The sequence below is a fragment of the Lacerta agilis genome, chromosome 1 (genome assembly GCF_009819535.1).
Source record: "Lacerta agilis isolate rLacAgi1 chromosome 1, rLacAgi1.pri, whole genome shotgun sequence".
NCBI lineage: Eukaryota > Metazoa > Chordata > Lepidosauria > Squamata > Lacertidae > Lacerta > Lacerta agilis.
Genome location: NC_046312.1, coordinates 14609895 through 14625892, shown reverse-complemented (window position 1 = coordinate 14625892; position 15998 = coordinate 14609895). Strand labels below are relative to the sequence as shown.

The 15998-nt window shown below is 42.3% G+C and overlaps 1 protein-coding gene across 2 annotated transcripts in view; it reads left to right on the top strand.

The window, feature by feature from the left end:
* RCOR1 (REST corepressor 1) overlaps positions 1-15998 on the top strand; it is a 145804-nt gene that overhangs the window by 41668 nt on the left and 88138 nt on the right. For both annotated transcript variants that reach the window (XM_033139308.1, XM_033139298.1), the window contains exon 3: positions 12580-12663. In XM_033139308.1, the coding sequence (XP_032995199.1) occupies positions 12580-12663 (84 nt within the window). The remainder of the gene's footprint in view (positions 1-12579; positions 12664-15998) is intronic.

The window sequence follows — 15998 nt, the reverse complement described above, 5'->3', positions numbered from 1 at the left end:
TACAGCTCTGCTTGCCAGTTCCCCCACGTTGGGAATTATCTGAACACCCAACACTTGGATTATCAGTATGCTTTCGATGATATTGATACTCTTGCTCACACAATCTACCAGTCACATAATTCACATTCAGCTGGTCCTCTGGCAAAACTTGTAAAGTTAGTACCAAGTTTTCAAACCCTGCATGCAGGCTGCTAAGCAGAGTATAAACTTTAATATTTTCAGGAAAATTCACGCCTAAAGACGACAACCGGTTAAAGTATTCAGTCATTTGTGATGTGTGCTCAACCACACTGTCCCCCGGCTTCAATTTTAACCCATACAAAGCACGTATAATATTCACCTTCTCTCCGGGCGTGGTTCTATGGTGAATACGTCTAAGGGCATTCCAAATTTCAAATGCAGATCGTAGGTCTTCAACATGGGGTAATTGAGAGTCCTCTATCGATACCATCAACATACATCTAGCTTTGGTATCCATTTTATCATGTTCTCTATTCTGAACATGTGCAGCAGCCTGTTGCTCTGGTGTGGCATCTGCTTCAACAGCCACAAATGGCTTTCGCCTCTGGACGTAGTCTGTCCACACTTCTTTAGCTTCTAACCAAACTTGTGCCCTCTTAGACCACTGCACATAATTAGTGGAGTTCAACTTTGGAAAAGGTACCTGAAAATTTTCTGCTGCCATTCTTGAGGTCTGCTGCTACTCCCTCCGTGTGCCCTGGCTTCTCTTCCCCTTTTGAGATTTAAATTACTCACTTTTCAGATGCTAGGAGCCTTCTCTGAAGCCTTTAAACTTCCCTCTATTTCTTCACTAGCAACCTTCCACCGTCTGCTGTCTTTAGTAGCAAAAAAAACACACACACTCACAACGGGAGGTTAAGCTAGCCTTTTGCAGCTAATTAAGCTGTTAATCTTCTCTTAAGCAGCTCCTTTAACTTTCACAACCTCTCCGTTCCTGGATTTACAACCAAGCCGGTCTTCTTTCACAGGAAGGCTACTTTCACTGTCTCTGCACACAACACAGCCACAAAAACGTTCTGGTGACCATAACCTTATAGGTTTTAGTGTACTGGTCCAGAAAAATGCTTCTGCTGCGCAAACCAGCAACACTTCTCTTTGCAGAGCATTAAAACACTTCCAGCAGCGGGATTCTTAGTGCAGAGACGATCAAATGACAAACGGGAGCTCAGCTTCTTAAAGAGAGGTTTATTGCAGGCTGATAACAGAAAACACCTCCGGAGCTTTCACTGAGCCACGCCCAAGAGGCAAACAATCTAAATCATGTGACCTTGCTAGTCTGCCAGCGTTTCAGGCTTCAAACCCTAACATGAACAACTTCTTCTTCTTCTTCCTTTGTTGATCATTTTACCTAGCACACTTTTTAACCCTCCATCTTTTAAAAAGGTTAAAGCAATAGTGCTGTTAGTGTCCTGTGTTAAAAAAAAAAGTCCCTTTCGTACACACACTGGAGAGAGGAAGAGGAGAGAGAGAAGAGGAAGAGAGAGAGAGAGAGAGAGAGAGAGAGAGAGAGAGAGAGAGAGATTGATTGCTGTATCCTAACTCATTCCTGCAAAGCATGAATTGCAATTGCACACGCAGCTTACAGTGGAAAGGCAATGATTTGCTAGCTCTAGGAGTTTACCGATCTGGCTGCGCTGATCCTTTTCCTGCTTTCCGTTGTTGGGGCGAAAGCAGAAGAGTACTGTTATGTACAAGGAAACTGGAGGAGGCGGTAAAGGGAGAAAGCAAGGCACCCCACCCCCCCGGGCCATAGGTACGTAATGTACTGTACATTATTTGTGGGAGAAATCATGCAGAAGTAAACAGGCTCGGGTTCTGTTTGACTCCTTCTCTTCTCTACTCTTCTGGGAATGACACTAGTATTCTCGCGTCTCTGCAGCAGTGATTTCCCTTGCCAGTTTTGGTTCACAGGTAGCAAACTCTGGGTTGGTTGTGTGGACCTCCTGGAGAGGAGGACAGAGTTTCTTGGCTCCGTCCTGTTCTTCCGTTTTGTTTTTGGCTGCCATACAGCGCTGCGCTAAGCCGAGGTTTGGGCCAGGGGATGCGTTCATAAACCAGTTGTTTCCTTCCCATTCGAACAAAATATTTTCCTGTTAATCGTGTGGGCGAAACTTGTTTTGTTTTTGGATCATTCCAAATCCTGGCAGTTTGCTTCTGGTGACAGTTGTCACCCTGTGGTCTCCCTGATTTATAAAGACAAGAAAGCATTAGGTTTTGCCTGCCCTTTGGCAGGTTGGAGTTGAGGTGTTAGCTTTTCAGCTCCTTTTGCTCCTAATAAAGGTATTTATGCTAGTGCTGCTTCTCATTTCCCTCCTCCTCCTCCTCCTCCTCCTCCTCCTCCTCCTCCTCCTCCTAATGGGTCAACACAGCTACCTGCTCCATCACAATGATTGATGTTGCAGAGGCCTGCTGGAAATGAGCAATGCCTTTTTAAGTTCACAAATAATAGCATTGTGCTGAGACCCCAGCAATAAACCTTACTTTATTGAGAGCCCCATGGTGGGTTTTCTTACTCTTCCTTTGTCTTTTGTTTGTTTGTAGTTGCAGATCCGTGTTGTGCTCCATCCCATTGTGTCACTTTTACGCAGTGATACAATCCCAATTACTAATTCAGGTATTTTTTATTTGGTTCGTGTGGCTAAAAGCAACTTCACGTAAGAAGGGTACGGGGGTTAAAGGTGACCCAGATAAATTTGGACCAGGCCTTCTCAAGTGTTCACAGCAGTGTCTTGTCTTAGCTTTGGAGGTTTGTTTATTATTTATTTAAAGCATGTCTTACCCTGCTCTTCAGAACAAGAGAAAGTCAGTCCATGCCCTCGGGCTTACAACCTAAAAGACACGAAACAGAAGGAAAAGAGGAGGAGGAGGGAGGAGGAAAGCAAAGCAAGCGGAGGCACCAATTGTTAAAATCCCCTCCCCCCAAGTGCAACACAAAGTGTGCAGTTCAAACCAACATTTTCAACCCCAGTGATAATTACGGTAGTAAAAGTGAAATTTGGTATGGTCAGCACTACTAACAGCTGAGAGACGCGGGTGGCGCTGTGGTCTAAACCACTGAGCCTAGGGCTTGCCGATCGGAAGGTCAGCGGTTCGAATTCCCGCGATGGGTAGCTCTCATTGCTCGGTCCCTGCTCGTGCCAACCTAGCAGTTCAAAAGCACGTCAAAGTGCAAGTAGATAAATAGGTACCGCTCTGGCGGGAAGGTAAACAGCGTTTCCGTGCGCCACTCTGTTTTCGCCAGAAGCAGCTTAGTCATGCTGGCCACATGACCCGGGAAAACTGTCTGCGGACAAACGCCAGCTCCCTTGGCCTGCAAAGCGAGATGAGTGCCGCAATCCCAGAGTCCTTCACGACTGGACTTAATTTCAGGGGTCCTTTACCTTTACATTTAAGGTTCCTGTTTGCTTTGGGTATGCAGTGCAATCTGGAGGTGGGAGACTTGGCTGCTGATAAATATCTTAGGGTGGCAGACAGGAAAAACATATGAAACACTGATATATGCAGTGGATCAGTTAACACCTTCTGAGCTGCAAACAGGTTTTTATTGCCGACTTCAGAGTTCTGGAGCCCCACCCTTATTAATGAAGCACAAAGGGGGGTGGGTGGGTTGTTGCCTTATCTCTGGCCCCAGACAGATGTCTTGAGATGGTTTGGTGCCTGAGGCAGAAAAATCCAGATAGTTTCTCTCCTCTCTCCCCTAGTGATAAGAACATGACTGTGTTTTTCAAGGCTCCCCATTTTTCCAGTGGTAGGGCCATCCCCCTGCCTCTAGAGATGTCTTCTCCAGCCTGGTGACCTCAAAATGTGTTAGACTTAACCTCATCAGCCCCAGCCAACTGGGTTTATTTATACAATTTTACTGTTTCATTTGTGGATTTATTTTACTGATTTCATCAAATCTGCATAACGCTTGATTGTAAGCAACAACAAAGCGGTTTAGAATAAAAGAACAAGATGAATTGCAAAAACAACATCTATATGTGGGGAACTTGCCTAAAGTTGCAAACTCATGCACACTTACTCAGGAGTAAGGTCACTGCAGAGAGCATGGTTTTTGATGAATTGTATTTAAATGCTACTAATCCTTTATAAACATTTGTAATCTTTTTTGAAAAGAGCAATTTTAAGAGTAAATATCAAAGAAAGTATGCTTTGTAAAGCTTTGAAGATATGTAATGTCCGACGTGGCTGCGGTGTTGTAGTTATTTGTGTCACAAGTGAAACTAAAAAATCGGGATGTGTGTTGTAGAAAGATGGACAGACAGAGGAATATTTATGTGATAATTGGGTATAGGTGCGCACAGGAAGTCTTCCAATGCTGCTTAATTTACAGCTCGTTTAATTAAAAAGAACCCACTTGATAGACAGGTTTTGGGCCTGGAAATTCTCCTTCACGTTTTAACAGGCCTACAAATTGTACAGCCAAATTGTACATCGGCAAAGGTTCTGCTGGGAAGTCTGGGGAATCTGCTGAAATACTTGAGGATAAAGTTGGTAAGAGAGGAAGAGATGCAAAAGGATTCGATGACCCGTGGATCTCTTTTCTTGTAGTGCCTGAAGGACTTGCCTTCTCCCACATTTTTCTTGAGCAGTGTTTTTTCAGTCTTTGATATTGTTGGGTCGCAGCTCCCATCATCCCTGACTCCTTAGGATCACAGAATTGTAGATTCACCAGGTCCAATCACAAAGCCCAGTCCCAGCAATGCAGGAATCCTGCCCACAGATGGGGAGATGATTATGGTTACGTGTATCAGTTGCTTTAGACAATTAAAAAATGATCAGGGCAACCTATCCCAGTAAAAGACAACACAAAAAAGCAATATAAAACCAGATTTAAAAAAAATGAAAAATACATAAAACGCTAGTAATAATGACAGGTCCTGCCCACAAGGTGGATTAAAAAAAAATCAAAATGGATTTTTGAAAATTTAAATCGGATTTTTTTAAAATTTTAATCAGATTTAAAAAATGGGTTAAATTGGATTTTTAAAATAAAATGCTTTTGGAGGAAAAATCTTTCTAAAGATAGTTTTCTATTTACGTTACATTATAGTCCGAAGGCTGTTCATCAGGAAATAAGGATTTGTTTTAAGTTTTTCATGTGTGCTAAAATTCAGTCTTAAGTTTTTTTTAAAAAAAGTTTAACCACATCAGTTAACAAACATGGATACATATGCTATAATGTTATTGTTTTAGTTAAACAAATTGTTTAAATTGTTATTAAGGAAATGATTATTTTTCTCCAATAAAGAACAGCAGAAAAGTTGTCCAAATATTAAACAGTTTTAAACCTCATAATAATTTCATAATTATCGGTCTTTGTATTTCTAATACTATAACCAAATCAGTGATTTTTGATATAACTGTAAAAACTACTCTGAAAATTTATTATTCCAAAAATGAAACCTTCCTCTGGTTGTAAATATTAAGATTATACCAGCAAGAATGAGTCTTTCTGTAAAAAAAACTATTTAAATCAAGTCTTACTGACTAGTGATTTAAATTGATTTGATTTAAATCAAATCCACCATGCACTGCCCACCCACCTTAAAGATGGGAATCACCGTAAGGGGGCAACAGTGCTTAACCAAAGCCCTGGGGAAACCAAAGAGTCAGTAAAGACTGACTAGATGAGCATTCTTTGGCCACCTCATGAGAAGAGAAGACTCCCTGGAAAAGACCCTGATGTTGGGAAAGATGGAGGGCACAAGGAGAAGGGGACGGCAGAGGATGAGATGGTTGGACAGTGTTCTCGAAGCTACTAACATGAGTTTGGCCAGACTGCAGGAGGCAGTGAAAGATAGGTGTGCCTGGCGTACTCTGGTCCATGGGGTCACGAAGAGTCGGACACGACTGAACAACTGACAACAGATGAGCATTCCACCTGAGATGAGGAGGGAGGCACCACTTGAAAAGGTCTGTTCTCATGGGGCCAACATCCACACTTCCTTCTGGTGTGGCACCCATAGAAGAGCCTCCGGTGAAGATCATTTACCTTCGGGGCCCAATTCAAAGTGCTGGTTTAGACCTTTAAAGCCCTAAATGGCTCAGAACCACAAAACCTCAGGGACCGCCTCTCCCTATATAAACCGACCCAGAATCTGCGTTCATCATCTGAGACCCTTCTTTGTGTGCATCCTCCATGTGAGGGTGGCGACAGGAGAACGGGGCCTTTTCTGCAGTGGTTCCCCGTTTGTGGGATGCTCTCTCCTCAGGAAGGTTTGCCTTCATTATATATCTTTAGGGGCCAGGCAAAAATGTTCCTCTTCAGACAGCCAGACCTTGGACTGATTAATATTCTACAGACTTTTAAATGTGTTTATGGGAAGGAGGGGGGTGTTATTTTTTTTTGTTCTTTTAACTATTTACTTGTGTTTTTAGCTCGTATTTTAATCCTGTCAACTGCCCTGAAATATTCGAATGAAGGCAGGTATATACTGGTACATCTAATAATAATAGTCATCATCATCATCATCATCATCACCACCACCACCACAGCCCTTGAGCTTTTGTGGTCCTGAGCCATACAGGGCCCCAAAGGTGAACTTGACACTCAAACCTCCCCATTCCCCAATATTCGGATTAACAGTAGCTCTGTTCAGGTGTTTCCACGCAACTGAGATTGTGTAGAGTTTGGCAGAAGGGGATGTGCCAACTGCAAACAGCATATTCTATATGTTAATTCAGCAAAGATCCCCCAGAATGCACTGCATTATGCTTTGATGATGCCAAAATTTGGGTGCACAGTAAGAGGGATAACTCATTGGTATCTGTCTACTAAGAGAAGAGAATGAAGAAGAAGCCAATTTTGGTGACCCCCTTTCTTTCCTGCATAGAGATGTGAAGGCCTGGAAAAAAAAACCTGCAAAAATTCGGAAAAAAACCGTTTTTCCTCATGAAGCCTTTTTTGTTGTTTTTTTCTCTGAAAAATCGGAAAAATTGTTTCAATCTGAGCAAAAATTGTTTCAGTTTTTAGAAGTCCACAATAACTGTGATAATGACAGACACAACAGAGTAGATGCAGCAGCAGAGACTGAAACTTATACTGATCATTACAGCTCAGAAAATGATTCTGATTAAATTTCATGCCCATTCATTGAAATTTAGTCCCTTCTTCAGTTCTTTTTATGAAAATGTTTTTTAAATACTGTGGAGAGGAAATATGAATAATTGTTACTTCTGGATTTTTAAAAAATTGTTTTGTGGAGTTGGTTTTGTTGTTGTTGTTCCACAAAAACTAGTAAACAGTTCTGGAGATTGTTGCTCCGTTTGTTACAGATACAAATAAATATTACCGTATATACCCAAATATAAGCCGACCCGAATATAAACCGAGGCACCCAATTTTCCCACAAAAACCTGGGAAAGCTTATTGACTCGAGTATAAGCCGGTTCACCTTTGCCGCTGTGGAGGAGGAGGAGGAACGAGCAGCCCAAAAGCAGCCCTTTGGGCTGCTCCTTCCTCTTCCTCCTTTGCCAAGTTTGCATTTATGCGAGCAGTTCAGGAATGGAACAAGCTGCCTGGGGAGAGTAAAGAACCACTGTTCTTGTATGCTTCTTAAGTAATGGTTGACTGGGGAGAGTGGGTGGCGGCACGAGCGGAGAGAAAGGGCTTCTTTCTCGCCACCCCCACCGCCCGCCTCACTCAAGTATAAGCCGAGGGCAGCTTTTTCAGCACAAAAAAGTGCTGAAAAACTAGGCTTATACTCAAGTATATACGGTATTTTAAAAGTAAATTCTGTTTGTAATAATTGTTTGGATACACTATATTTTTAATATGCTAGTTGTGATCATTTTATGCCCATTAAAGTTGTCCGTAGTTATATTTTATGTCTCTAAAGTAACAGAATGACTTTCAATCTGGAAAAGAAAAAAAATAAGTGCTAATGTAGCATTTTTTTCAATTTTTCCAAAAATTCTGGAAAAAACCCGGGGGTTTTCCGAGCTTCAAAATTTCCGGAAATTTTACATCTCTACTCCTGCACCACATCTCTCTAAATCTGATGTGGCGGCTTTGGGGACTATCCAGTGCCTTTTTAGAGGGGGTGTGGGGTGGTGCAGTAGTCAATGGAAATTGGCGCTCTCCCTGCCATGTCTTTGAATTCCTTCCTGTCAGTGGAAAGTCACCATTGGAGGCTACACTAAGAAGGAAGAGGTGGATAAATGCAATAGCTTTGAAACTGCTTTTATGTTACTGCTGTCTGTGTATTTGCATAGCAAAAGGTGGAAGGAAGCTATCTGAATAAATGCCTGATGGGAATGAGCAGCTTCTCTCCCCCCCACCCCTCAGTTTATGCGCAATGAATATAAGTTATCAGCAGCGTAAGACTTGCAGCTTTGCTGCACATGTGACAGTAAAAAAAAAAAAAGCTGTCCAATTTAACCTGGCATGTCTGATATTGTGACATTTTAGTAGGCTCTTCTTCTTGGTATTATGCCGTGCTTAGAAGACTTTTAGAATTAAAATCTTAAAATAGCAGCAAATCTGGCTGCGCTTTGAATACTGTGTGCACATAGGTGAGCTTGTTCATAAGTAAACTCGCAGTCAGTTTAAAAATGTCAGTTCCAGAATTCACCAAGCTGAGGATTGATCCAACGGTTGAAAGTCCGCTGTGCAAAAGGATACAGAGAACGAAGTTGAGAGCACTGGTCATTCTGCAAAAAAGGGGCGTTTGCTAGAAGAACTGGAGATCTAGGGTACCCCTCTGGAAAAAAGGCTACTCATCTCAGATGAACTTTTATTAGCTCCTTTGAAATACTTTGCATTTTTACTTTATACATCTTTGTAGCACCCCTAATTCACTTTTAATCCTGCTCTAAGTGAAATTTTGCCGGCAGCAAAATGTTTAGTGGAGGTTCTTGAATTGCAGAATGCCCTTCCACAAGGGAGAAGTCAAAAGTCTTAGAAATGGCAAACATTGTGTGTTGGGAAAGGGGTGGAATATGCGGAAATGGATCTAGGAAGAACAGTAGTGGTCTTGACTTGGAAACATTGGAAATATCAATTGGCTGGAACCAGTTACATGATTCAAAAGCACCCGATCACATTACATAATGCGTTTTTTAATAAAAAAAAGTAAGAGTCCTCCTGCTGCATCCATTACGTGCCATTTAAGTAGAAAATGTGGAATTTGTCTGTCTTCATCAATCTAGGAGTACTTTTCTCTAGAACTAGATTTTTCTACTGTGGTGATGATTCTCTTGGCACGGCTGCATTGCAACACTCAGGTAGCCGCACCCGGTTCTCTCTTTTAATTGGCAGCTCGTCTGCTTGACTTACGCAAGGGCTAGATCTGCCTTGTAACCGCCCTAGATAGAGGGAAGGAGTAGATAACACTTGGAGAACTGCTGTTCTCTCAAGCAGTTTGCAGGCTTTCATTTCAAACATTTTATCAGCCTGTTGTTCTTCGCAGTGAGGAGTGAGGTTTGCGGGAACATAGGAAGCTGCCTTATACTGAGTCACACCGTTGGTCTGTCTCATTCAGTATTGTCTACATCGACGGGCAGCAATTCTCCAGGGTTTCAGACATGGGGCATTCCCAGCCCTGCCTAGAGAGGCCAGGGGTTGGACCAGGGACCTTCTGATGCAGTGCAGATTCTCTGCGATTGAGCTATCACCCTTCCCACATGGTGAGAAATCATTCTTGCCCAGGAAAGATACTTGTGTAAGATGCCTTGGGCCCTGGAGACCTGTGGTTAAACTTCTCCTGCTTCAGCTTGCTTTACTGGGTTTCGAATCTGTTTACAAGCACCCGTTGATTAGGAATAAATTACCCAGCCTAGGCTTCGGGTCAGGCAGATCAGATCTGATGACCTCCAAGCCAAATATGGTGCCACCTTGCAGGCTTGAACATAAAGAAGCTTAGAATTGTAGCGCTGGAGGGGGGACCCTGAGGATCATCTAGCCCAGGTGAGGCCAACTCCCTAGAGACTGTGATCTACTCACAGTGATCTACCCCCTTTTTGGGGTTCAGGTCAAAGTTGTTGGGTTTTTTTCAGGGAGGAGGTAAAATGTTGAGCTTTTTTTTAAGGGGAGCCACAGTAGTTCAGCTTCTTTGGGGGGGATCTACCAGTGATCTACCGCAGACGTCCAGTGATCTACTGGTAGATCACGATCTACCTGTTAGACATGCCTGATCTAGCCCAACCCCCAACGATGCAGGAATATGCGGCTGTCCACCTCTCTCCATAAGAGCATGCCTGGAGCCTGAGATCAAGCCCTTCTTTGTGTGCCTCCTCCACGAGAAGTCCGGAGGGTGGCAACATGAGAACCAACCTTTTCTGTGGTGGCTCCCCATTTGTGGAATGCTCTCCCCAGGGTATGGAACCTTCCTTATACATCTTTAGGTGCCAGGCTGAAAAATGTTCCTCTTCGGCCAGGCCTTTTTAACACCCTTTGCACCTATAAATGTGTTTTGGGGAGGAAGGCGGTTTTTATCGGTTTGTGGTTTTTTGTTGTTGTTCTTATTTTGCATTTTGTGTTTTTATCTTGGGCTTTTTGTTTTGTTTTATAAACAAATCAATGCCATTGAATTGCAGAGGAGGGGGTCTTTAAGAGACTGACACAAAAGGGCTATTTTTATCTACCAACTTCCCTTTCCAGAGATCTCGCTGTTGGGTGTTTCATTAGCAAACATTTTGTTGGTGGGCCCCAGTGACAAGCCTTGGGTGTGTGTGCTGCTGTTTAAATAGTTTTTGTGCTGGCATGCATTTCCCCCCACTTTTTTTTTTTTTTTGAAAACTGCACATTATGCTAAGATCTAAAATATGGTATGAATGAACAATATTGTGAGCGGACTGAGTTTTGTATACTGTAGTTGCTTCTTTCTGTTTGTCCCAGTACAGTACTTGTGTACTGTACACACACACACACACACACACAAGTTCAACGTAAGAATCCTATATACAGTGTGTAAATTCTTCTTATGGTACTATACATTTAACCCCTTGCACCCCCCTCAAAAAAACCTGGGAGCTGTAGTTTACTCCTCTCAGAGCTACAATTCCCAGCAACCTTAACAAACTACAGTTCACATAATTATTTGCAAGAGGGAATGTGCTTGGCAGGGGGTTGGACTGGATGTCCTTGTGGTCTCTTCCTTTTTTTTTTATAAGATTTTATTATTTTCTATTCAGACAAAAGAAAAACATAGCATAAACAACAACAATAACAATACAAAAATGCAATACATAAACACAGCACAAAAACACAATCGAACAATTACAATAAAAAAAAACATATACAAACCTTTAAACTAACACTTATCCTCTTACTTTTCTTATTACTATCTTCTCTGTTTTGGGGGACTTCCCCCATTCCCTCCACTGTCTTCAGAATCATATATATCTTCTAGGTAGCTTTTATATCTTATTCTATTCACATTTGCTCAATTTTTAATGCGCTTTGCTTTACTTAACCATATCTTAACTTAAACACCAAATCTTAACACATTTTCTAACAATTAAATCTTTCACACAAAAATATCTTACTAACAATTTTGTCTAACATATACCTGCTAAAGCCGCTATTCTATTTAATTCTGCTCAAATATTCAATTTTACTGATTTAACTAGATAGTCTTTGAATTTCTTCCAATCCCGTGACACCTTCTCCTCCCTCTGGTCCCGGATTCTGGCGGTCAGTTCTGCGAGTTCCATGTATTCCATCATCTTCATCTGCCATTCTTCCACCGTTGGTATCTCTTCGCCTTTCCATGTTCTTGCCAATAAAATTCTAGCTGCTGTTGTGGCATACATAAAAAACACTCTATCCTGACTGGGTATCTCTTCATTAGTTATGCTCAGAAGGAATGCCTCTGGTTTCTTACAAAAGGTAACTTTCATTACCTTCTTGAGTTCATTATAAATCTTATCCCAGAAAGCATTTACCGCTGGGCACAACCACCACATATGAAAAAAGGTACCTTGTGGTCTCTTCCAACTCTATATGAGTCTATGATTCTATGAAATGTATAATGTGATATAGGGGTATTTGATCACAGACCCAGAGGCCTTTAATGAACCCAATAGCAGCTCTCCTCCTCCAACACCTGATTTAGGACCAGTCTTCAAGGGTAACTGCATATATACCGTAAGTTGGTTGGCGCTGCTGGTGTTGAAGAAACTGATCCAACTTTACCTGCTGACACAATACAGCCAGACTCCCATTTCTCTTTGCTTGCTCTTCTTTTTCTCTTGGCTAATAGCGTGGGGAGAATCGGATAGCAACCTTTTCTGCAAATCCTGCAGTTTAACTCTATAGTGTGGTAGTGTTTTTTCCCTCCTTGCATGTTCCCTGAAAATGCCAGAATCTTAAAGCAGCAGCAGCAACAACATTTTGAATTCTGTTTCATCTTCATCTTCGGTTGGTCCGGGAAAATACTGTCAAGACATAATTTTATTTTTATTTTTAAAATGAATGAAAACGTTTCAAGGATTGTGGCTAGGTGGTACACTGTTTGTGAGCCTAATTATACAGTACCTTTTATCAGTGCTTAGAAGCAATAAGACTCCACCTTGCTATTTTATGTTAACCTACATATATGTGTTTTCTTCCAGCTAAACTTGCAAAGCGGTCCCAGGAGAGAGAAAATCTTGGTATGCTGGTCTGGTCACCCAACCAGAATATTTCTGAAGCAAAGTGTAAGTCTCTGGATTTTTACTTTCCCCCACCCCCACCCCCCCACTCGCATAAAAATAAAAGAAAAGAAAGACTGTTTAAAAAGGCAAATAAAATAAAACACCAGGATGCTTTCTCACCAGGGAGAGACTATAGCTGTAACCTACTTTGTGTTTTCATTGTCATTTAAGTGGAATTTTGAGTGTGTGATGTAACACAGCTTTACACAAGGTTTGCTGAGGCTGATGGGGAAGGTGTTGTCAAAAACCTCTGGATGGAGAAAGCACCTTTAATTCCTTCATTTCCCAATCACACATCTTGTGAAAATTTTGAACGCAAGCTTCCCAGAATTCTCACTAAATTTCTGGACGTGTTCCGTGAAGCATCGTGCAAGGAGAAGTGCTATTGGCTTTACCGGTTTGGAGATTGAGGAAGGAAAAAATAATGGCAGCTCAGCTGCAGGAGTGAAGTTTGTTGGGAGCAGGGTTGTCCCTAAGAACAAAGTGGGGAGTAACTTTTCAGAGGCAAGTGTTCCCATTAATGCTATTTAGTTAACAGGTTTCTGATAAGAATCCCCAAAAATATCAGGGTGACTGAAAATAGGTGATTTGCACTTTTCTTACTAGCTTTTAAAAAATGTGGAATGGCCACTCAGATTTGCATTATTAGCCCCCCAAACTAACTAACAATAGAACATTTGTTTGTTTTTGAAAGCATTTTTACCCTCTCTCTCTTAGCCAAAAAGGTTCCTAGAGTGGAGTCATGACACAGGAGGAAAAAAGAAGGGAAGGGAAGAGGGAAAAGACAAGCACAAGTTACATCTCTTATAACACAGTTCTGTAGTTTTGCTTGTGCAGATTCTATCTTGTCTCCCCACCACGGAGCAGGTAACAACATTTAGGCCAGGCAGGAAGGATTGCTCCTGCTACACAGTTCTTCCTTCGGGCCAGTGGCAGGTGTGGTTGGGGAAGGCCTGAGGCCTTGCCCTAGAGAAAGACACGAGGGTCGGTTACAGAGGCTTAATGGGCCTTGGTCTGAGGCTCCCCATCCTTTTCTCACCCCCTTTCTGCTCTGTTTTTAACCTGGCCAGTGGCTCGTTGGATGTGCATTCTGTGAGGTTTGCTGTTACCTGGCTGCATTTAGATCATCCCAGTATATGGTTGGAAATGGTAGTGACTGGCCACTGGACATTCAGCGTAAATTGAGTTAGGTGTTTTCGATTTGTTCAGCCAGGTTGGAACTCACTTGCAGTGCGGGCTTGTTGCCAGTCAGATTTAGTAAGTACCGTATTTTTCGCTCCATAAGACGCACTTTTTTCCTCCTAAAAAGTAAGGGAAAATATCTGTGCGTCTTATGGAGCGAATGGTGGTCCCTGGAGCTGAATTGTCCAGGGGCCAAAAGCAGATTGTGCTTTTTATTTTACAAAGAGAAAAGGGAGTGTTGAAAGGACCCCACTCAGCAGCTGATCAGCAAGAGATCGGGAGAGAGATAAGAGTCCCGGCTCCCTTTCAGCCCCGCCCTCTTGCCACGCCCTCCTTTGTTGAATGTGATGCAGAGGGAGGTTGTTTGTTTCCCCAGGACATGTGACTGGCTGATTAGATTATCTGACTGGAAACAGTAGAAACAGCTCCCTTAAGATTTTTCAGAAATGTGAGTTAAACCCCATAAAAATTGGGCTTTTCCTCTTTGCTTTCCCCCCTTTGCAAAAGGAGCTTTGCTTTTCCCCCTTTGCAAAAAAAGCTGCAAAACCTTTAACTGATCCTTTTTAAAAAAGGCCTTTTGCCTTTGCAAAAACAGCTGCAAAACTTTTAGCTAGTCCTCAAAAAAGCCAGGGCTTTTCCCCTTGCAAAAAAGCTGCAAAACTTTTAGCTGATCCTCAAACACACACACACACACACACACACACACACACATACACACACATACACCCAGGGCTTTTAGAGGAGGAAAACCAGAATTTTTTTTTTCTTGTTTCCTCCTCTAAAAATGAGGTGCGCCCTATGGTCCGGTGCGTCCTATGGAGCGAAAAATACGGTAAGTCAGGTCAGCTAACTGACTCTGCCTGTAGCTGTAGTTTGCGCACCTTCAAATAACATGGCAAAACGGAGATGTACATGAAAATTAAAAGGTGCCTGTATAAGAAGGCATTTTTTCCTCTGGTTTTAATTATATTTTCACCATATGCTGTTGCAAGGAACATTGTCCAAACACAGAAAATGCTTTGAAGAGCAGCAAGCTTTGCTGAATAGTTCCAACTTTTAAACAGCTTATACAGACGCTCATATTTTAAAACAACAACAACATAATTATGATTTATTAATGTCCTTTTTGTATTCTTGAGGTACATTCTGTTGCCTTACCCAGCCATGAGGGATGGAACTTTTTAGAAGTTGCTTTAAGGCTCTCAGTTCTGATAGGGTAGGAGGAGATTTGCAGCTCTTGTTCTTTATTTTCCTTCCCCTTTATACTTCCATGGGACGAAGCTGTTCTGAGATCTTGTGAAGTTTTGCATCTGTAAATTAGCATGCGTTCTAATTTGAGCTGCTCAGGAAAAAAAGCGTAGAGCTGATGTTCTCTAAAAAGTTGTTGTCACAGTGCGCTTTAGGGCAAAAACCGTTGGTGCCACCTTAAATATAACCAAGACAAAGCAAATAATTTAAAAAAAATGAAATTGGAACATAGGGAAAGGTGGCAGTCATGACCACATGGGCCCAGGACTTGTTTTTAGCCTTTTCCAAGGAGCTATAACACCTGCCTCCCAAATGAGCAGAAGGTCTGGTCTGTTGCTTTCCTTCCAGTTTTCTATAAATATTATACATCAACTGACTTGCAAGGTTAAATCACTCTAAGTCAGAGTAAGTTTTCTCTTCAGGGGTCTTCACTATAAGATGGCCAAGCTGCGGATGACCGGGGGAATTTGTGGGCCCCCAGAAGTTGCTGAACTGTGTTGCCCATCGTCCCTTACCATTGGTGAATCTGACTGGGGCTGATGGGAGTTGCATCCAATAGCACCTGGAAGGGTACAGCCACCTGCAGTAGAGCATCAGAAAAAAATCCAAATCAATTCCACACCCACCCACCCCTTAGGTGTTTGTTTTTGGGACAAATAGCCTGGGACAAGACTGATTTAATGCAGTGTCAGCCAACATAGTGCTCTCCAGAGTTGGTCTCCAAGTTGGACTCCAACTTGTCATTGTTGTTGTTGTTGTTCAGTCGTGTCTGACTCTTCGTGACCCCATGGACCAGAGCGCGCCAGGCACGCCTATCCTTCACTGCCTCTCGCAGTTTGGCCAAACTCATGTTAGTAGCTTCGAGAACACTGTCCAACCATCTCATCCTCTGTCGTCCCCTTCTCCTT